Raw genomic sequence first — 23,580 nt, 5'->3', positions numbered from 1 at the left:
GTCTGTGTGTCTGTCTGTGTCTCTGTCTATGACTGAGGTATAGATGCCTGTATATGTTTGTGCAGGGGCCACAGAAGGATGTTAGACGACTTCCAGTGTCCTCTTTCCCTTGTTTTCTTAGCTAGGGCCTCTTGTTGAACTTAACATTCACTGTTCAGCTGGACTGGCTGTCCAGAAAGTTCCTGGGATCCACCTGCCTCTACCCCACAAAACTGGCATCAGAGAGGCAGGTTCAGCCGTGCCAGCTTCTATGTGGGTGCTAGGGACTTGAGCAATGTTCTCTCACTCACGCAGGAAATGTTCTGACCCACTGAGCCCTTCCCAGCTCCAAAGGACATTTTCTCTGAAAACTCCAAAATTCAAAATGTATTCATTTAAAAATTTGGCTCAGTGGTTAAGAGCACCAACTGCACCTCAGAGAACCCAGGTTCAGTTCCCAGCACCCACAAGGCAGCTCACAACAGTCTGAAACTCCAGTCCCAGGGGATCTGACACCCTCTTCTGGCCTTGACAGGCACTACACATACACTGCTGCATGTGCAGGCAAGAACACCCACATGCGCAGAAAACAACATTTAAAATTATTAAAATAGATTAAAAGAAAAGATTTTGTTAAATTCTACATTCATGCTATCCAGATAGAAAGGGTTGACCAAGCAAATGAACTGAATAATGAAAGCAAATTTTTAAAGAGTTAAAACCTTAGAAAAAAACTGTTTCTAAGTTTTCTTAGGAAAATACCTAAATACTTATTAAATGTTACTACCTAATAATTAAATGCAATTACTGTAGGTCCTCTCCTAGGCAGTGCTCATTTTGTATAGTGTTCATGAATTATACCTACTTGAAAACAACAAAACAAAACAATTTAATGGCAGCTAGGATGGCGAATGCTCTTAGAGGAGCCAGATGTGGTTCCCAGCACCCACAGGATGGCTCACAATCTGATAACTCCAGTCCCAGAGATCTGACACCCTCTTCTAGCCCCATCCAAAATTACACTACTCAGGTAATTTTTGTGGCTGTAATGGCGCTCGGGGAGGCCTGAGATGATTGAATGGCTGTCCCACATCTGACACAGAAAACACTCAACATTTTCTAAGTTATTTAACTCCCAAGGTAAATATTCAGAAACAGTAAACCCATAAATATACAAGGTCTGATATATTTTAAAAGTCCTATCTGTATTTCACATCCAGGATTATATAATAAATTAACCCTAATTATTAAAACCTTTTCTACAGTTTCTTACCTCCAATTAGGACATGATTTTTTTTTCTTTTATTCTTTTTTCTTTTTTTTTCTCTACTGAAACTGCCTACAGCTCATGTTGTTCACATACCAGGAGTCACAGCTGACTGTGACTGGGCAGGGGTATTTTATGTGTACTACTAATTTGTACAGGCAAGACATGGGCTAAAAGTAAGAGGGCACAGAACTGATACTGAAATCTCATTCTAACGTACAAGTCCCCAAGTCTGGGCTCCCCACCTTCCAGGCAGAGTAGTGTCCAAATAGCACAGCCGAGGCTCTCTGCAGCCCTGCTATGGGATTCAAGCCCTACAGTACCGAAGCACCAACAGATTTGCTGTTGCTTTGGATCTCACAAACCTCAGTTAAGTGTTCTTACATGGCAGAGAACCAGAAAACTGTGAAATCCAATCAAATAGATAGTATACAACTTAAGAATAAAGGAAACTACAAGACTGGCAATGGAAAAAAGAGGAAGGGGGAGGCATATGCAGCTTGCACAGTAAAGACCTATACGTGGCCGGGTGTGACGGTGCACACCTATGACCCCAGCACTCGGAAGCAGAGTGGAGAGGATCAGGAAGTCGAGACAGTCCTTGGCTACATACTATGTTCAGAGCTAATCAGGGCTACACGATACCCTGTCAAAATAAAAACCATGAATGCCTATGCTTCCCTACCTACAGCTCTCACATAATAAAAACTAGTTAGGAGAGGAAAGAAACTAAATTGCCAGCCTTTGTCACTTCTGAAATATATGCTAACTTTCTATGCTACAGTCCCTGTCAGTGAAAAAGAGTTGTTTGTTTCCATGTTTTTGTCTTGTTTCTATACTGTCCATGGTAAGGCAGCAAGCCTGTGAACCCTGGATGTCAATTTCCCCTCTGCTAATGAGCTATAGGCACTACTGCTATACACGTGAGCAATTTCAGGATGTTCCTTAGCTCTCATAGCCTCTCACCTTCATCTATGGCTTCATGGAGAGGACAGTCTATTAAAGTCAAATAATTTACACAAACGACCAGTTCAATGCCCCTCAAATATGACTGGCTTTACAATAAAAACTAATCTAAGGTTACATTGATACACAATACTTTTAAGGTAGCAAAGACAGTGACAGGAGACAGACTACATATAAAATATAATCTACTTTGACTCCATAAAGCTATCTTTCAGTTTTTATTTTTTATTTATACATCCTATTGTTATGGTACGCTAGCTTGCTATGTGTCTAATACCAGAAGTAGCTGTTCCATGGGAAGAAGGTCGGGGTCTCCGCAATCACAGGGGCTAGACATTCTGCACTCCAGATGAATCCGCCCACGGCGGGGAGTGGTGGGCTGGAATCACATACAGCCTGGTTAAGACAGTGACAGCTTGCAGTCACAGTGAAGGAATAAAAGTGTGTCCACAGAAGAAGGAAGATTTGGGGTGAGCACTGCCCGGGAAAGCTTGCTCTACTCCCCCTGCATCCTGAAGCCTCCTCCTTCTAGCAGAGCACTAAGAATGTACTAAACTCATAGTACATCTACTTTATGAAGAACTATAAACTACGTCTGGTTAACACTGTCAATTTAGCATTCTAAAACAATGCTGATGTTATCAGCAGGTGACTATCACCCCGCCCCACACACACACTTCGAAGTTTGACATGACAATCTGATAATTATCATGTGACACAAATGCAGGAGTTATTATCAGAAGTAATAATATAGCTCACAAATTAATTTAAGAGGACTCTAAGTCCAGAATCACAAAAGGCACAGTAGCTGGGTGTGGTGAACCATGCCTATAATCCCAACACAGGCTGCACAGGCAAAACTGAGGCAAATTCAAGGCCAACTTGTTCTACTAGCAAGTCCCAGGGCAACCAGAAATACAAAGTGATACTTTGTCTCAAAGCAAAAAACAAAAAAACAAACAAAGGCTCTTTGGCTGTACAGTGAATTACACTTGGTTTTCATTAGTACCAGAGGAGCATCCCTAATCCAAACAACCAAAGCCTGAAGTACTCGGAAATCCAATCTGTTCTGAGCATCGGACTGACTTTCCAACACTTGATTTTGGAGCATTCTGAATATTAGAGTTTTAAAGTAGGGCTGTTCAGCCTGTGACGTCTATACAAATATTCCAAAATCCCAAAAACTCAAAATCTACAGCACTCCTGACACCAATCACTTGGCTAACGCTCAAAGCACACTTTGCTTAGGCTTGACCTCATGCTAAACTTAGCTGTAACATGAAAAAAAGAGCAACGAAAAGCCACAATTACTTAAAATCGAAAGCTGAACATACTTCAGGAATTTTTCTTTCCATATACTAAAATGAACCCAGTCCTCTGCATCTTCAAACTAATGTTTAAATTAGTCTCACAGACAATGAGAAAAGGAACTAGTGACAAGGAGTCAAATGTACTGGCAAGCAGGGAAGTCTACCCTGTCAGTAGTCACTACTCTCAAGTGCTATTTTCTTATCCTTTATTCATTCACACTGTAATGAGCTCTAGGCCCAAGAGAAAGTAAAACAGGAGACCTCGTTATAAACCACTTGTCACCCCGATGTAAAGTAGCAGACCCACTTTAACTGCAGAGCTCATACAGCCAAATCCTTATTCCTCCTGTGAAGCTCTCTAACCAGGCTCACTGAATCCCATGGCTCCCTGGCTACCTTCAGGAAAGCTGCGTCTACAGAAGAGCCAGTGTTCATTCCCACGCATGCATGCCACTGTGATGCCAGTGTACTTTAAAAACACAAGCAGCCCATTAACTGACAGACCAGAGTACAAACAGAAGAGCCTCAGCTGCCCTGAGCACAAAGCAGGTGTTTCAGAAACGCCTGGAAAAGGCCAGTTACTTCACAAAAGTGTCAAGAAACTGGATAGCAACAAGGTAACATTACATTAAAGACTGAAGCAACATTGTGTTAGAACGTAGAATCCTGTACTCATGCATTAACTGAGAGGTGTTTAAATCCTGAGTGGCTCATTACTGATAAAGTTTATGACAAAAATAACGATACTGCAGACCTCCACTGGATGACACAAGCTTCAAGTGAAGGCTCAGAACTGTACGAAAAGACTAGAGGAAACAGAACATTCTGACAGCTACCTAAAGGAATCCCATATTTTTAGCTAAAATAAAGCATTTAAAATATGCATATATTTTGAGTTTTTCACAATGCCTGTTTTAACCAATTTTTAAGTAGTGATTTATTTTTCTTTTCTAAGAAGGCTTAAGTGTAATTGACAATACTCGCTTTCAACATTAAAAAGCTCAAAAGAAAAGGAACTGTTCATGCATACCAAATTTACTATACCTTTTCCTTTTGAATCCATGGAGAAAAGATCAAAAGAGAGGGAGAAAAGGCAAGAAATCAGTTCAAAAGTTCAGAGAGAAATGCAGGTGAGTGGTGAGCTTTGTTTATCTGCACGAGTGACAGACACTGAATTTGCTTAAGAGGTGTTCCTAATGTTTGTGGTAACAATCAGGGATTGGCTCTGGGGAAAGAGAAAACATGCAACATTCAAATTAGAGCACGGTAAGCAAAGGCATGATCCAGTTAAACAGAAACAAAACAATTCAGAGACAGATCACCAGTGCACAGCAGGGACGAATGGAAACGGAGGAGGAAGCCCTATGTAGGTGAGAAGCACACAAGACACACCAAGTGCCACCCACTGTAACTGCACAGGCCTTTCAGACATGTGGGGTCACTGTCTTCATGACTCGGACCTGTTCCACAGAGACCCTTATGGTGATCAAAGTCGGTCTTTCTGTTAGGGTTCTTCTGTGATAAACAAAGGCAGGGTTTCTCTGTGTGGCCCTGGCTGTCCTGGAACTTGCTCTGCTGACCGTGTTGGTCTCCAACTCAGAGACCTGTCTGCCTCTGCCTCTATGTGCCAACACCACCCGGCAACCAAGCCCGACGTCTAGTCTAGATACGTTGTAGTATCTGACATTTGTTTCTGAGCTTTTTAGCATATTTGAATGCATCTGTTTGAAAGCAATGTCCAAACATCTGTCTCTTACAAACAAGCAGTGCAATGTATTAACTGCACTGTTAAAACTCAATGTAAAACCAGAGTACCGCTGTTCTGCCACAGAACGTCCACTCTGGCACACTGTCTTCCGTGTGAAGTCATAAGAAAAGGTTGTTTCACCACATCTACAGAAAAAAACCCTGAGGAATTTAGACAGACAGCAGGCAGGTGCAAGGCAATGAGAGACAGCATGATAGCATGCACTCTTTCGTGCTAGCAGACTTGTCTGCAGTAAGCACTGCCCGGAGACGATAAGCAGGCACGCTCTTCTGACCTCTGGATTAGCGCCGAGCTGAGGAAAAGTGACCACTACTGAAGGGAAAGGAAAACACCGACATACATCCCCTGGCAGATAAGCATGCCAGTATGCTCTGCCTGCCGTCATCTTCAGCCCTTTTTGCATTTCTTACAGTTCTGCCTCTTTTCTTTCAGGAAAAAGAACTGCTTAAAACGCTGGAGACTGCCGATCTAGGAGCAGTATCATAATTCTGTGCACATCCCTTAGCCCTGGCCTCAATCGCTTCCTGCACATGACGTTAGAGCACTGCAACAAGACGGTGAGAGCCTACCCCGGAGTCTAATGATCTAATAAATTATAACCCTGAAGGAAACAAGGCTCTCCCACCTACCGGAGACCATGCTCATAGAGTTTTCTGGAAGGCAATAAAGCAGGAACATGAAGTCTTTAATGCTCATGTCCCAGACCACTTGCAGGAACTTGTTTTAAAAGTGATCATATGCAAAAAGTACAGAAACACAGCTGCACGTGACACTACTGTTTAGAAACAGTTTAAGTGGCTTTCTTGAGCTATGAATCCATTTGAAAGGATGTTGTGTGTCCATTAAAACAATGTTCCAGGCCCGTGCTCTCAACACTGGGAGGCTAAGGCAAGATGGCCACCATGAGTCTGTGGCCTGTCCAGGCCATATAGCAAGTTCTGGGCAAGCCTAAGCTACACAGTGAGACATCTCAAATGAACAAAGAAGATGCAAATATGGAAATGCAGGGGAGGAACTGCTGTAAACGAAAGAAGGCTCTAATTATCATGGTCTCACTAGGGAGTATGCACACACTTATATACATATGTGGGACAAAGGCTGAATGGCTATCAGAAGTGCTATATAGATTATCCCTAGATATTAGAATTTGACATTTTATATTTTCCAACTTGTGCACACCTATGCTTTTGTACATTTTCTACTATAGATACGTATCAATTATAAAGAAAGAGCTACCATTTAAAGATTCAATTCTAAAGTTCTCTCAGGGAAATTACACTTGGGTTTCTAATCTTCTGCTTTTCAAGAAATAAAACAATTATTTAAATCAACCACCTTTGAAAAGAATAGGTATTACAATTAAATGTTAAATAAAGCTTTTGGAATAATGGAAAATTTATAAATGGAAAGTCAAATTGTTCAGTAACAATGGAAAATAACTAGTTATTCGCATGTATGGCAAAAAGCTAAGACTCCACAGAAGTCAAACTATGGCTGTGTTAATAAAGCCCCCTCACATAACCCTTACTGAGCAGTTCTTGCTATTTTCCCACTTAAAAAAAGAAATACAGATCTTGAGACCCAGAGGAGAACACTCACACACACAAAGAGCTAAGCATATTATCTGATGGATTTTAAATGTTTAAATAGATCAAAACAGTCTGCTTGCATACTGAATTCAAAGGCAAGGGACTAATGAAACTGATTAGGCTCAGAGAAAAATGATGGAATGCCACAGTTTCTACTATGCAAATAGCCTATCCGTGCTCTCTTAACTTAGAAAACAAGCTAATTACAGGATAACATCTTTTTTTTTTCAGTTTAGAAAGATTTACAATGGAAATGACTCAGAAACCTGGGGAACCCACTTCCCTGAAGACTGTTTTGAGCACCCATGACTGGAATCTGACTTAGAATAAAAAATTATTATCACCACCAGCTGGAGGGAGACATGCTGACAAGCCAAGGCTCTTTCCAACATCATTCCTCTGGGTAGGTGCAGAGAACCCCAGCAGCTGTGCTGGCAGAAACACCTCACATATTCATAAGGGAGGAGAGACGTGCAGTGTGTAGTTGAAGGAAGCCACCAGCAGTCATTTCTAACTTAAAAATACCAACTCATGCTTCTTCATGTTTTCCCTGTTGCATCCATGAAAATCAAGTTTACCGTATAAAATAAAATTAAAGGACATTATAAAACCCAAAGGAATCTTAATATTCAAAATAAGAAAGTAGTTAGAAAATTACCAAATATTAAAGCCAGTCCGTGAGACGTTCCCACCGCTATGAGACTGGACACGGCCTAGAAAGGAAAGGGAGACCAATCAGCGTCCATTCTGCAGACATCCTCCAGACATCGGCTGATGTGCCAGCCGCCGAAATAAGTCACTGCAGCCAGAGAACAGAGCGAGAAATCACAGTCACTTCCAAGAATTCATCTAAGTTTAAGAGAAGTGTTATCAAAATACCACACATTCAATATTATATATAAACTAGTCATTTGGCTGCCTTTAAATCTTCCGTTCTCAACCTATGAGTCACAACTCCTTGGGGGGGAGGGTGTCAAATGACCCTTTCAAAGGGGTCCCCTAAGACCATCAGAAAACACAGATATTTATGTTACAATTCATAACAGTAGCAAAATTACAGTTATGAAGTAGTAACAAAAATAATTTTATGACTGGGGGTCACCACAACATGAGCAACTGTATTAAGTAAGAGGCTGCACTCAGGGCAGGTTGAGGACCACTGTTAAAGCAACTTTAAAATTAAAAAAAAAAAAAAAAAAAAAAAACCACCCCTCCCCGGCAGCCCACTAAAGAGGTGCTTCTATTGCCCACAGAGGCAGGGCCTCTTGCAATGTGGGGGATGAGAAGACTTTTCTCCAGTTTATCACCAGCAGCCCAGCGACACCAGAATGTTCCACTTGAGCCCACTTCTGCAGCGGTGAGTAATGGGAAAGCCATGGAGGCAGCTGAAGGGAACCAGAACACAGATCCCTAATGCACTTCCAAGGCTCCTTTAGCTTGCCCCAGCCACTGCAGACACTCTGTGCAGGCCTGGCCCTGGGGTCCATAGCTGTGGAGTGTGTATTAGCAGAGTGAGCTCACTCATGCTAGTCCAGTCCTCACAGAACAAGGGAGGCAGCTCACAGGGGACCTAATGCTGAAAAGGTCTATTACTCCATTACCTGCTCTCAAGCAAACCTAACAGCTACTCAATAAAGTAGAGAAGCCAAACGCCAACATGACCAAGCTTTAAACTCGACTCCTAACCAAACAGTTATTATTGTAATTATTATTGTAATAGCACTGAATAGTTTAAGAATAAACCTGAGAGCTCAGTGAAATTAAAAATCTTACCTTAAGGGTTAAAAGGTATACTTACAATTGCTGTAGGCAAGCCAGCATCTACTTTGTCCTAAATGAGATTTTAAAAAAGAAGAATTTGAAAAAGATAACAGCATTGAAAGCAAGCATGCAGTCTCTCTTTGTGCACACTCTGACTGAACAACTTAGGTAAGAAGTGCGCCCTTGGCCTGCCCCTCCAGTCAGCTCCATTCCAAAGCTATGGACAGCAATCAACAAGCGGGAAAGCAGCCGGTTGTATTTAACTAACTGTAACAGAAACTCTGGGTACTGATTAGAAATACAGTATTTCTAATAAAAAATAAAGAAATAAAATAAATAAAGAGAAGAAGGAGGCCTGTTTCCCATAATTCGAACAGACTAGAGTCTACAGGACCAAAAGAGTAGAATCAAAATTTTCAGAAAAGGGGAACGTGCTGCAGGCACCCCATGTCTTAGGAGGAGGCTTCCCTCCAGCAGATTAACTCCACCATCGAGATGAAGCCCACCATCCATGGGAAACAACGAGTCCATTGTCAGACAGGGTGAGGCCAAACCTGAAGTACCACGTCAGCTCCTCCCCAGTGACCAAAACACAAAAGCCACCAGCTGTCTGATAGTAATCTCCATGCATTCTGAAAACTGACAAGTCCTGCTCTATTAATCCTAGCACACGTCCTGTGGACATAGCCTGAGGCAATCAGCACAGCTTGGGCGACACTGCACTGGGGCAGCACCTTCACCCAACGTCCAGAGCTGACCATGGATTGACATAAATACCTCATGCACGATTTGTACTCTGCCCTGCATGGAGAAAGCAGGGATGAGAGAGCTCAGATGAAAAGCATGAACCACATTCAAATGAATGCAGAAGCCATCTGACTTCAGAAGATATAAAGGACAGATGTGGGAATCATTTCAACACTAAATTGGAATTCTCCTGGGGTGGAGCAGGAAAATGAAGGAGAAGGGTGTAGGGGATGGATGGGTAGACCAAAAGTAAATGTTATCAAAATGCCATAAGGAAACCTTCAATCTTCTATGCTAACTAAAAAATAAAAACACTCTCGAAATCGAGATGAATGAGAAAGACAAAAATGGGAAAGTCAAGTGGCCTGGCTGGGCAGTGAGCTAAAGCAGAGGTGGGGTGGCTGAGCAGTGAGCTAAGGCACAGGTTGGGTGCTGAGCAGTGAGCTAAGGCACAGCTAGTGGGGTGGCTAGGCAGTGAGCTAAGGCACAGGTTGGGTGCTGAGCAGTGAGCTAAGGCACAGCTAGTGGGAGTGAGGGAGGGGGAGATGGAGGAGAGGAAGGGAAGGACAAAATTCATAATTAAATTATGCAATTAGTGACAGTGCTGCAGCACCCAGGGCAGTGCTTCTTGAAAGCCACCCTGACCCTGCTGGGATATTACTGAGAATGCAAGTCCCAGTGCTCTTCCACTAATGGCTCGAGTCAGAAGGTGATCCAAAAACCTGCATTTTAGCAGTCACCCCACGAGAGTCTGACACAGTGGGCATGTTTTCAAACAATAATAAAACACTGTGCTGAGGCATGTATAGTACCTTACTTAGGTTCATCCTTAAAATGGGATATTCCTTAACAATGTAATCCCAATGTATTTTAAATATAGTCATATGTCACATTACTTTGAGATGGGTCCCAAAACTAAACAGTAAGACTCAAAAATATCATGTTTCCAAAGTGTTTTTCATCCATGGACTCCAAAGTCAGGATGCTCAAGGTGCAAACAGGCCTGATAGAATCGCTGCACAGGGCTAAAGCCACAACTGAGCAGCCATCCAGGGAGAGCACCCCCCAGAGAGCCAGCTTTACATGTTAATAAGCCACCACAGCTTTACATGTTAATAAGCCAGCCATCAGAGAAGCATGCAACTTCACCAAGAGCTGCTAATCCGAGGTCAGAGAAGCAAGCCCAGCGGGCGCGCCAAGAGCAGCACTATCCGGACACGTCAAAGCGGCTAGCCAGAGCGATGTGCAGAGAGAGCAGAGTGCTGACACTCTGGGGCTTATCAGAACTGCCGCCACACGGCGCAGGGAACCCCTTCTAAACAACAGGCTTAACTAATCAGCGCTCAGTGTCTGAGTTCTAGCTCAGTCTCCACTACTCAAAATATTTTTTAAACTGCACAGGTGGGTCAAATGACTGCCCTGGTTCGTCTTGATTTTTGAAAGGAATGACTTTCATCACCTACATAAGGATTAAATTCAGAAAATGTCATGGAAACATGATCCTCAACAGGTGGTTTCCATTCTGGCAAGTATGAGTTCCTCTCCACCTAACAGAGGACGGGCACTGCCCAGTCTCCACGACGTGGCTTTCTCTATGTAACATCATGTCTGAGGCTATGTGCATCAGCCGGCTCAGGACACCCTAGCTGCCCAGGACGAACACCATTTCCTACCTGCAAAAGTGAGTTCTCTGACAGAACTGAAAACAGAACAAGCGCACGTCATGACTCCTACTGTCTCACCCTGTTCCAACTTAAATATATGAACTGTTAACTAAACTCCATGGAAACAACACAAACAACATTGAAGTCCCTGCTGTCCTCATCTCTTTATACTGCCTTCCATATCATGCACAGGACTGCTGAACTCAGAAAACGGACTTAGGCACGGGCTGTGAGGTCAGAGGGGAGCGTGGAGAGTGCCCAGTGACTCAGTGTTGCTAGCCACTTCCACGTACTGTCCCAGTATTCTAAAGCATTTGCAGAGGAGGCCACAACCCTGCCGCTGCAGCCATCGTACAACGGCGCTCACCTCCCTTCACAGCAGCACTTGGTTATAAGAGATCCCAATCCGCCATCTGTCCATAGAGAGGCTGAAGAGCAAGCACTTCACCTCAGCCAGACTCAGGAACAGGACAGCAACAGACCTGGGAAGAAGCTCAAGGAGAGAGCAGACAGCGTCCTCCCGGCTTACCAATGGGCTTCACTTGGGCACACTGAAATGCCCGCAACCTTTATTCTCACGGGTACATTAATTCCTCTGTCAAGATGTATGGCCATGTCTTACAAGTCAAAAGTAATCAGAAAAGCCATACAAGCCAAACACTGTATTCTTCCTAAACTTCGAGGCAGGAGAAGAGCAAAGCCTGGTCAGCGCTCATCCTACTGCATCCCTACAGGTCAGGCTGTGGGGAGAACGGACACTCACGGCTGCGGACACGATCTGTGCAGATATCCCCTTTAGAAGTGAATGTCGCATAACCGACCCATGCAGCGAGAAAGAGTCCGGTAACTTCTTCTTCCTAAGATAGAGAGAAACATTTAACAGATCGAAGGGCTGAAAAGGCAGGATCCCACAGCTCTGAAAGAAGAAAATACATTTAAAAAATAGAAAGTAACACTGTGTTGCTGTGATTAATTATTAATCATTATGTAGTTATTATTGTTAATTGATATTAAAAGATGCATAAAAGCCTAAAAGAGCAGCATTCCGGTGTGCTCTGACCCACCTTGAGGCTCAGGCAAGAAAAAGAGTGAACTAACATTCATCTCCCACTGCCCGCCTGACAGAATCAGGCAGCCCTCCTGCTGCTGAGTCTGCATCACCTGCTTGCCTGAGGGCCTCTGTCCTCCTTCCTCCCCCTAACTGTGACAACTTGGAACACCTTCCCAACGCCCTCACCCACACTTGTCACTCGCTCTGTTGCTCCTGCTTATGGCTCCTTTCACTCCGCCATCCTAAAGGGATCCTTAAACTTTTACCACACATTAATGGGGCGTTCCCATTCAAAGTAAAAGTGTGCTCTGCTGATCCCAAGAATGAAGTCACAGGCCGTCCTAAGGGATAGCTGTCTGTCCCTTAGCTGATAGACAGCTCATAAAGATGAAAGCACAGAATGCCATGCAAATGGAGAATGTGTCCTGCTTATTGGAAGCTATGAGGCACAGCTACCAGGAAAGAGCTGTCCAGTTCCCGATGGATGAGGATGTTAGGACACAGTGTGGGGAAACGACCACAAACAGGCATAGACAGGCTCCAAGTGGTAACGGTGCCAAGACTGATACCACCAAGGACTTCTGGCTATCAAGTACCAGTCACGTCCAACTCCTGCCCAAGAGCACCACCAACACAGTTCACACAAAATCAGGAGGCTGTTCAAGCTCTGACGAGATTATGTAGGTGTGATTTTTTTTCACCTAAGTTGCACGGTTCTCAAGTAAGAACCTGTGACAATATCAAAAGGTCAGACACTCCTGATTGGCAGCAAGAGAATACCATGGCTTTTAAACAGGGAATTCAGGCCATCAAAGACACCAGTCTGTTCGCAAAGCACTAAGCTATAATGAGGAGGTGGGCACCCCTACAAGGATCCCCGTCCAAGATGGCAGCCTCAGGAATACAGCCCTGACACAAGAGGAGGAACACCGAGCACGTGGGCAGCAGTCCAGCCACACGTGGATTCAATAAAGCGGTTCACGCGGCACTTCCTCCACGCCTCTCACGAAAGAACACTTCATGTTCTCACAAGAATCTGGAACGTGAAAACAGCCCAAACTGAAGTTATTTAGAGTTCGAAGCCTTTTCCCCTGACTTTTAATCATCTCTGAGAGTCTCCTCTGAAACTGCTCCAAGGAAATGAAGAATTCTGGAGCTGACCTTGGAAAGTGGGTGCGGGGGAGTGCAGTATCATGGTCTGCCAGGCAGCCAAGCTCTGAAGAGTGTGCCCCAACTAGGCTATGCCCCCTCCAACAGCTGATTAATTACACTGTAGCATGAAGACAGTTACTTTAAATAATGAAACTATACTGCATCATGAAGACGCTGGCTTTAAAAAGTCATGTTAGACTGTACCATAAAGCTAGTGACTGTAAGTAACTGTACACTTTAGCCAAGCGTAAGTATGATTTACAAGAATACTTACCTCTTTAGGTTGGCCCTGTCGCCGCTGTCTGAGCTCGCCACAGATGAGGTATCGTAAGAGTGAGAGTCGATGGTGTCGACGTTTAACAAGGTAGGGTCCTCCAGAATGAAAGACTCATCTTCATCGTCCGTCTACATTAAAAGAAGATGCAGCCATAAACTCAAGACTGCAAATTCTCTGCACCAAAGGGAGCCAGGCACTGTTGGTCTCCCCACAGCACCCCAGGGCCTGCTTCTGCTCTTCCCTTCCCTTCCATACATCCTCATTCACAGAGAGGCATGGCGCAGGACTCCCAGAATGAGTCCACACAGAGATCACTCTCTAAAGAGTTCATGAACTCCAAAGAGTTCTCTTACAGCAGAAGAAGCAGAGCAGCCATGCAGACCACTGTTAGCTGCAAATACCTTTATAACTCCAGGCTGTGGGATGCTTTACTGAGACTAACAAGCACTGGCTAATTAGAAGAAAGCAAATGCCACCTGCCTGCAAATGTCTGCCATGAAAACATGACAGGTATACAGAAGAAAGGCATTCTGGATGGGACACACATGCGCAGAAACCTTGATCTCATAGCATGGGTTTTACTGGGGGCGAAGGAAGTTGCCATAAGTGGCTGGAGTATATGAGCAGAAACAGAAGAAGGTCAGACAGAGGAGCTGGGGTCCAGGCTATAAAAGGTGTTGTTTTCCATCATGTTGGAGGGCCTATGTCTGCCTTGTCTGCTACTGTATCTGCAGTAGCTATTACGAGGCGAGGCATGTAACAGTACCCACGTATTTATTCACTAGAGTGCCATCTACACTGGGTGGCGAGAAGTCTAGCAAGACTTTTAAGGAGCAGAGACGAGATGGGAACCCTGTTTTAGAAAGATAAATGGGGTCACATGCTGAATGAAGGGGACAGGGAGAAGCTATGGCAGGGGGAATGTTAAAGACCAGGTAGACCAACGAAGAAAAGAATGCAGCTGAGGATGGCTGAGGCTAAGGGAGCCATGCAGAAAGAGACAGAACTACGCTAAAATCAGGGCCCTTGGTAACCTTTAAACAAGGGGAGGGGCAGGGCAGGTAAAAAGTGGCAGATGATTCCAGGGTGTCTGTGTTGAGGGGCATGGAGGAGGGGATACTCCTGATGGACTTTTATCTATGCAAGCAGTAGAGAAGAGGAGCTGGCTATGCAGTCGGCTCTGAATCAAGGAAGACACTTTCCAGTCAGTGTTCCAGGGAAGTCGTTCATGCTCATTACTCCACTCTCGTCTCACTGAGCTGCTGACCAGCAGAGCTGACCAGCAGAAAGTCCTAGGTCCTAGCCGCTGCCCACCCTCAGTCAGCGGCTTCCATGCCACACTCTCTACTGGCCATTCCCTACTGGAAACTCTCTCCTTGGTTCCCCACAGATGTGCCTCTTCCTGGACTCTCAGGTCATGTTTCCTAGCTTCTCCTCAGCTCACCACTAAACTGCTAATCCCCAGGAATATGTGTAGCCCCCTTCTCCTGCTACTCAGACACTCCCTACTTAAGCAAGCTTCTTCATAACCACAGCTTTAAGTGCCATGTGGTTATGGCTCTGAAATCTATCTTCAACATCAACATAAAGGAGTCTATAATTTCACTACATTCCAGAATTCTCCACCACACATATGTCTGCTAAGAATGAGTTTGTACTTGGCAAGGAGACAGTTACTTGAGAGCTGAGAGAGACTGCCACAATTGCTGTAGGAAAAGGAAATGATTTGGAAATAAGAACTACAGGGTAAAGGTCACAGGCAGGAGAGTCAATCAAAGCCTGGTTTGATTTTCTTAAGTAGCCTGGACACATAATTAAATAGAACAGATCACCTGAGAAAAGCCAGGCTTACTGAAAGAAATGGAGAAGGAAATAAAAGGATTGAGGAAGCCAATGCTACACAGTAGAGATGTCAACTTTCCCCAAACTATGTAAAACCCAGACGCTCTTATTAAGTTGAACAGTGTTCTCGAGGGAAGCCCTGAACCTTGCATGGTGAAAATACAAAACTTAGAGGTCATTCTCAATGGCAAGAGAGCTGGGAGACCCCAACCACTGGCTATCAAGGCCTATGTTTGTTTTGTTTATTTACTGATATGTGGTTTATTTAGATTTATGAGCATGTTGTGTACATGTGTGCATATGCCTGTGTGTACATACATGTATGTGCATCTCTGAGTCTATGGGTGTGTGTATATATATATATGTATGTGTGTCTGTATGTCATCTGAGTCTGTGTGTGTGTGTGTGTGTATGTGTGTGTATATGTGTGTGTGTGTGTATGTATGTGTGTGATGAATCCAGGGCCTTACATGCTAGGCACATGTTCTACCACTAAGCTACATTGTCAGACTTAAGATCTAAAGTTCCAATCTTAGAATGTGACACTGGGGCAGTCAGACAGAGGAATTAAATCAACTCTCAAATAGATGATCCTCTGAGCTATAGCAAAGGTGACATTACAACCAAGAATATTCTCTCCAGCAAATGGTATCAGATCATACCTCATATTGATACACACAGAAAAAAATCCAGATGAATCACAGATCCAAATGTGAAAGGGAAAACAATACAGATTTTGGAACAAACAAAACAATATCATCATGGCCTCAGAATGGCTAGATTTTCTGAAACACAGGAAACAAACAATGGGAGTCACAATGGGAAAGGTTAGAAAGCTGAACTCTGATAATATAGTTCCTGAGTATCAAATGGAAACAATAGTGGTGTAAAAATAAGCAGAGTGAAAGAAGACAGGCGTTGTGGGTTACATGTGATACAAAGACGCCCACAAATCACTTTTAGAAAAAAGTTTTCCACGAGATATTCAAATGAACAAAACCCACTTCGAGGCATCTAATGTCATCAATCTTCAGAGAAATTAAAATTAAAGTCACTATGCACCTTTCAGTAAGTATAAAAGACCAAAGAGGGACACACAAATTCAACAGTTAACAGGCACATAAACCACCAGACCTCTGGTACACTTCTCTTAAAGAACATATTAAAGGAACACTTTGACAGCCTGTGGCAGTGTTCTTAAAAGCCAAGTTACGCATGATTGCTTACCAATTCTAAAGGGCATGCACAAGAAAAATGTGAGAATGTAGCTGTGTGAACACAAGACATGATAGAATTATCCTCAGCTGTAACCACATGAATGTCTATCAACAGGAGGATGAACAGATGAGATAGATAAAGAAAGAGCCATAGTGAAGGGTAAACTGTTACAATAAGACATGACAAAACCTCAGAACACTGTACTAGGGAAAAGTCAGTGACGCAGGTATGTGTGCCTCGCACATACATGTACATACACATACATACACAAGAGTACACTATCCTGTATGTAAGGTTAGGCATACAAACCAGTCCATGCAGGTAGAAGCTGGAGTCACAGTTATTCTAGACCTTGGTGCTGAAGCCCAAGAGGAGCTTCTGGGACAGGCTGCGTACTCTACTGCACAGGTTGTTGTTCATAGGTAAGGACAGGCTGTGCACTCTACTGCGCAGGCTGCTCGGTTGGTAAGTGCCTCCATGATGCACATTTACGATTCGTTCCCTGGGCTGTGCGCACACCCCAAGATGTTCACAAGATATCCCTAGCTACTCAACAGCAGAACTGAAGTGAACCCAACATTACCCTGAGATTATGAAAGGCCAAGAGACAAGGTCATGGCAAGGTCAAAGAACAAGTTTAGTGGAAGAAAGGGACAAGAAAAAAGTTTGTGTTAGAGAATGTAACTTCCAACTTAGGACCCAAGAGGCAGTGATTTCAAGGCCTGGCAATGTCATCCTTTCATGTGCTGAGTCTTGAGTTCACAATGTCTCACAAGTTACTATCTTTCCATTTTAAAAACACCTTAGGTTCATTTGTGGCCAGCCTCCCTCAGGTTGATATAATGAACATTTTAGAATACATACATATAATATTCTAGAGAAAGAGCTTATTTACGCTGCTGCCTTTTTTGGTTTGTTAATAATTTTCTTTAATGACTCCTGATAGTCTTTGTTGGCCTTCAGACCCAGGACAAGGGGCTGAGGTCCATGTTTAACATGCCAAAGTGGACCTGGCCTCCAGGTTCTCCCAGCATCCTTCAGTCCCTACCTATTACAGGGCATGGCTGGAATACCCTGCCCTCTGCCCTGAACTTTCCAGCCCAGGGGCTGGGAGCTCTTTCCTATATAATCCAAACCTTGTGGTCTTCCCCCCATCTGCATTCTCTCTCTACTTGAATACGCACACTCTTCTCTTCCTCTGTCCCCTCCCTGCTGTCTGACTCCTCATGGAGATTTCCCTGGCCTTGTGGGACCAGTGAACCCGCCCATGATTGGCAGCTTCCCTTTATATACTTACTTTAGATATATAATTCAGCTTGAATTGGCTCATTTCATTGGTGGAGAATAACTTCTCAGTCTTCACAATGATTTTATTACTTTTTCTTTCTCTTATTTACCTCCTATCTTCCTAAACCTGCCCATTTTCAAGTCCCATTTGTCTCTCAAGGACAGAGGCTGTCATATGGCACTATTTAATGCCAGCATCTACCACAGAGACCTAATACATAGGCACCAAATTATACTCAAGGTGGTAACTATAGGATAAAAAGTCTGAGCTCACTTCCAGGTTTTGAAAACCCAGCAATGGGCTCACCCTAAGCTCAGGACTTGATATCTCACCAATCCTCACTCTGGAAATCGCTACCATGGAAAACTCTCCCCTTGACCCCCAGGAACCCTACATAAAGCCTGCCTTTTGCTCAGTTGCCAGTGGTTCTCACAAGAGCAGAGGCAGCCACCTCCTGGGTTTTTCCCTTCCAGTGAATCCCGAGTGAGGTTTGTTGTGCGGTAAGACTTTGTGGTATTCCTTGGCTCCTGACTGCCAGGATATCTTTCCTTCAGAGTTGCAACATTGGCATTGGGGAAACCTTCTCCCTCAGAGCTGTAACACTCACAATAACTGCATTACCTTCTCAGTGAGTTACATCAACAACAGAATTTACTGTACCTCGGGGACAAGAAAGTTGTTCTGGGACAGTTTGCTTGCATGATGGATGACAGTCTCATTCTTAGAAAATTTTTTTATTATTTTTAGATTATTAAAATGAAAATAAAAAATTAGACTTATTTATTTTTCTATTATATATATGAGTGTTCTGACCTCACATATGAATGCACACCATGTGTGTGCCTAGTGTCTAAGGAGCTATGAAGAGGGCATCAGATTCCTTGGAAATGAAGTTAAGGATGGTTGTGAGACACCATGTAAGTACTGAGAACTGAACCCAAGTCCTCTGCAGAGCGACAAGTGCTCTTGACTACTGAGATGGCTTCTCCCATAGAAGCATTATTTTTATTGACAATGTTTGTGTAAAGACATGCAAATAAGGCCATTAAGATCATATTCTATTCTAAGTATGATAGCTCCAACAAAAATGCAATTATGTTAACCAAACTGGCTGAAAATAATGTCCTTCCCTCTAAATAAAGGATTTTGTGTTAGAAATTATTAATTCTAAATACATTCATAAAATTAATAAATAAATTAATAACATTTCACTGCAGAAGGTTTGTCCAGAGCACAAGAATACCTACGTAAAAACTTAAAATGTGGGCTGGAGAGATGGCTCAGTGGTTAAGAGCACTGACCACTCTTACAGAGGTCCTGAGTTCAATTCACAGCAACCACATGGTGTCTCACAACCATCTATAATGAGATGCCGTGCCCTCCTGTCCTCCTTGGCGTCTGGCTTTTGTAGTACCAGAAGGTGCTATCCAGGCTGCTGATAACTGTCACTAACAGGCCTGCTAGTTAGGAACCGTGTGCTCCACTATCAATAGTTGAAAAATGGTACATCTTGAAAGATGTACACTAATGGTACAGCTGCTACGGACACAACCAAGTGTTAGTGAGTGAGTTTAAAGGCCTCTCCACAGAAGAAAAACTGTGTTTTGTACCCTTTACCTGAGGAAATGACAACGGCCAGGGCAGGTTACTGTGATTACATTGTGAAATGGGTATGACACGCCTGGATAACTGCCTTCTAAACACTGTGTCTGACGTCTGTTGCAGACAGCCTTGGTTATGGAGGAAGGTTATTTGCTGTGGGATGTGGTTACACACAGCGGTGACTCATAATAATGAAACTGCTGAAATTCAGTGACCATTGCTATGGTGTGATGACCCACTCTCAGTGTGTACTCCTGTACATATCAGCCCTTCACAACTCAGGTAATATAGTGGAAGAGAAGCCAGAAAGCTTGCAGGAGCCACAGGAGAGGAATGGAGTGCTGTGAACAGCTTTCACCTCAGGAGCTATCATGACTGTGCCACTGCTATCACAAGCAGAGATAACCCTGGCTCTGCAGGTATAGAGCAGGAATGGAGAGAGGGTCACCATTGTCTCACTTATAGAAGAGTTTACACAGGCCTTACATTCTCAGAGGGTTAGAGTTCATGATCATAATGGAAGGCAGAACAGCAGCTTCTGAAACCTCAAAGCTCACCCCCAATAACACACCTACTCAAACAAGGCCACACCTCCTAATCCTTCCCAAATAGTTTCACCAACTAAGACCAAGCACTCAATACGGCCTATGGGAGCCATTCTCATTCAAACCACCACACCTGGGCTTGCGCCTGCACTGGCCTCTTGTCTCACTGGTACAGGTAGTTTGGAAAGATCCAAGAGTATATAGGAAGAAGAAAATCAGACGTGATGGCTATTCTTCATTGTCAACTTGACTACATCTGGAATTAACTAAACCCAAGCAGCTGAGTACACCTGCGAGGGATTATTTTTTCCTACTAAATCATCTGACGTGAGAAGACCCATTTGTGACCCAGATCTTTTTTGAGGAGGGATGATCCAACTTTAGTCTGGGCCACACCCACTTTAGTCTGGGCCACACCCTCTTTAGTCTGGGCCACACCCACTTTAGTCTGGGCCACACCCACTTTAGTCTGGGCCACACCCTCTTGGTGGCAGCTTTTATAAAAGACATGGAAGGAGGAGGCTTGCTCTTTGCCTGCTTGCTCTTAGACTCTTGATGGCAAGTCCATCCTTTCACTTCTTCTTCAAGAGTTTGGCATATACTGAAGATCAGGTGAGACAGCCAGCCTTGTAAACTAAACATCTACTGGATTCTTGCACTTTCAGTTGGTAGTCAGCCACTGTTGAACTACCTAGACACAGCCATTCTAAAATACCTATATAATCTCATCCTCTATATTTTATATATCGTGTGTGTGTGTGTGTGTGTGTGTGTGTTCTATAATTTCTGTCTCTCTAGAGAACTCTGACTAACTTTCATGATGGATGAAAGCTGGGGTGGGAATTTTTATTGACTATATTTGAGTCATGTATTCTCTTCAAAGTAAGCCAAATAAACTTACTGGCTTGCCAAGTTGGACTTGCATAGAATCTTTTCTTGGTCTATCACTGGTACCTTATCTCACGTGAACTCACATTTACTCATGGACACCCCCACCCACCCACCCAGAAAGGTAACAGAACAGCTGGGAAAAGGGCAAAAGATGAACAAGACATAGATTATTGCTGGCCAGCAGAGCTGCCTGCCATGATGAAGACACTGAGTCTTTGCTGACCACTACAGTAGGCACTAGCCACACATGGCTACTGAGCTTCTGAAACGGGGCTTGTACAACTGAGAAACTGAAGTATTAAGGACTATGATTAACACAAGGGGTTTTGTTGGGTTTTGGTTTTTTTTTTTTTTTTTGGTTTTTTTGAGACAGGGTTTCTCTGTGTAGCCCTGGCTGTCCTGGAACTCACTCTGTAGACCAGGCTGGCCTCGAACTCAGAAATCCGCCTGCCTCCGCCTCCCGAGTGCTGGGATTAAAGGCGTGCACCACCATGCGTGGCTTAACATAAGTTTTAAGTTGACACCTGTAACTAGTGGCTACCATACTGGACAGTATACATCCAAATACACACACTGCAACTAACCCAAAATGTATGAAAACTCAATGTCACAGATCGGCAGTGAGCAGTAACATTGACTTACCTCATTAAGAATGCTTTCCAGAGTTGGAGGGGTGTCCACCTGAGGAATATCAAACTCCTTGTCATCGATCTAAGTAAAGAAATGAAAGTTCACACGAGGTTTTCCTCTTATAACGGTGAAATATTGAAATGACTAAGAACCTCTGTCAAAGGGCAAACTTACTGCTAACTGGATCACAGGTTCAACTCAGTAATCCCTGTCCCCATGCTCGGCAACACACCCTGACTGACAGACCTAGACCTTTCTAGAAATTTGCAGGACTTCTGTACCTCCTGGATTAGGATGACAAAACACCACATCTCATGCCAGACCCTCCTTTCCCAACTTTATAGACTTGAAACCTAACTGACGTGCCAAAGCATGTCACAGAATTTCATGGTAAAGAATGACTAAGCTTAAAAAAAAAGTTGTCATTAAATACTCTCATAGTCACAGAAACCATTGATATTCAATCAAGAAAGCAAGCAAATGAGGTGTAAGGTAGGAACTCTAATACTCCAATCATCTGAGTGGCCTAGAGAAGGCACTCTGCACAGCTGCACACCACTGTCTTCATCTATAAAGTGGATTACCAGTATAAACTCCAGGACACCAGAGTGCCCTGTAAACGGTAACAGACTGATGGGACCTTGTAAAACCGTACCGCCTCCCAATAACCAGGCACGCAAAAATGATACGTGGGTCACTAAGCACACTACCCCAAGTTTGGCAAAAATCATCCACTTGAAGAAAGTTAAACTTTTACCAGATCATTTCTGAACTCCAGCTCCTTATCCAGATCTATGCAAGAGAATTTTGAAAGGGAAGCTTCTAAATTAAAAGACTTGTTCAACTCTTCTTCCACAGCCCTGGCGCACAGGTTCTGTTCCAAATGCTCCTGGTCTGGTTCACTTTCCATATTTGCTTTCGATAGCTGGATTCAACCAATCCGAGCAATTGTTTCTTGCGTTTGGCCTTGGATTGCAGAGATCCAAACGATAATCTCTTTGGTAGGGAGGCAGGTGTTACCTAGACATCTTCTTCTCAGCTGGACATTTCAGAGACACCCTTGATGAGATTCCACTTGGTCATCTGTTGGCAGGCAAAAAGAAAGGTGTGGAAGGTAGGATGTGGCTGAAGGGTTCCTACGAGAATACAGAGGGGGAATTTTAGCTCAGACTTGGAGAAGTATGAGCCTGGAAGTTCACCCAAGTCAAGAGACAAGTAATAATGGCATGAAACATGGTGGGTCCAAGACAGCATCCAAGCAGATTTATATACCTGCAGTCAGAGGGCAAACTGGTGCCAAAGCTTCTAGTTAACCCGTCCTTCTCTTCTGGGACCTCAGGGCTGCTCTCCGGCTCCCCAACAGGAAGCACAAAGACTGGGCTTGGTTGTCATCAACTTTGAGCAGCTGAGTATATATGCCCAGGACAGATACTGAGTTATTTAACAGCACACTGGCCAACCCATGAGCTGATTTACAAGGTGGAGTCAACAGTGACCCCAGGATAAAATAATTACACAAAACCAGTCACAGAAAAACATCCAGAAATGTATACATTTTTCTGTGTATTTCACAGCCCAAAATAAGACCTTGTATTATACATTTTTTAAAAAAAGATAAACTGGTAAGCCTGAAAAATGTTCATGTCTAGAAAATTAAAACTGTATTTTTAAAAGCACTAAACATTTAATGTTAGCTGGGCAGTGGTGGCGCATGCCTTTAATCCCAGCACTTGAGAGGCAGAGGCAGGCAGTTCTCTGAGTTCAAGGCCAGCCTGGACTACAGAGTGAGTTCCAGGACAGCCAGTGCTACAACAGAGAAACCCTGTCTTGGAAAAACAAAAACAACAAAAAGGCTCATGTTTAAATTTCATTTTGAATGTCTTTATATTGTGTTTCAACTAGATAAAATTTTTCAGTCTGCTTACTTTTGTCTTGTAAACGTGACCAAAAGAAATACTCCACAGCAGTGACAACAAAGCAAAGCATCATGCTGTCCTCATGCTGCTCTCTAAGGTGTTCACCACAGCATGGCG

The 23,580-nt window shown here is 43.6% G+C and overlaps 1 protein-coding gene across 5 annotated transcripts in view; it reads right to left on the bottom strand.

Annotated features, from left to right (window-relative positions):
* The window catches only part of Vps8 (VPS8 subunit of CORVET complex), a 211,724-nt gene that overhangs the window by 176,344 nt on the left and 11,800 nt on the right, over window positions 1–23,580 (bottom strand). For 2 of the 5 annotated variants that reach the window (XM_085832522.1, XM_085832523.1), the window contains exons 2-7: window positions 22,305–22,630; window positions 21,560–21,628; window positions 13,529–13,659; window positions 11,815–11,908; window positions 8,678–8,710; window positions 7,538–7,592 (exon numbers count right to left, since the gene is read on the bottom strand). In XM_085832522.1, the coding sequence (XP_085688648.1) occupies window positions 7,538–7,592; window positions 8,678–8,710; window positions 11,815–11,908; window positions 13,529–13,659; window positions 21,560–21,628; window positions 22,305–22,457 (535 nt within the window). In that variant the 5' untranslated portion in view covers window positions 22,458–22,630. Of the gene's footprint in view, window positions 1–7,537; window positions 7,593–8,677; window positions 8,711–11,814; window positions 11,909–13,528; window positions 13,660–21,559; window positions 21,629–22,304; window positions 22,684–23,580 lie in introns of all 5 variants that reach the window. The other 3 variants (XM_085832525.1, XM_021184755.3, XM_085832524.1) reach the window with 3 other exon arrangements.

Source organism: Mus caroli, unplaced genomic scaffold (assembly GCF_978045245.1).
Source record: "Mus caroli unplaced genomic scaffold, Mus_caroli_1 scaffold_17, whole genome shotgun sequence".
In the NCBI taxonomy this organism is placed as follows: Eukaryota; Metazoa; Chordata; class Mammalia; order Rodentia; family Muridae; genus Mus; species Mus caroli.
Note: the sequence above shows the minus strand (reverse complement) of the source record. Positions and strands in the feature narration are given on the sequence as shown.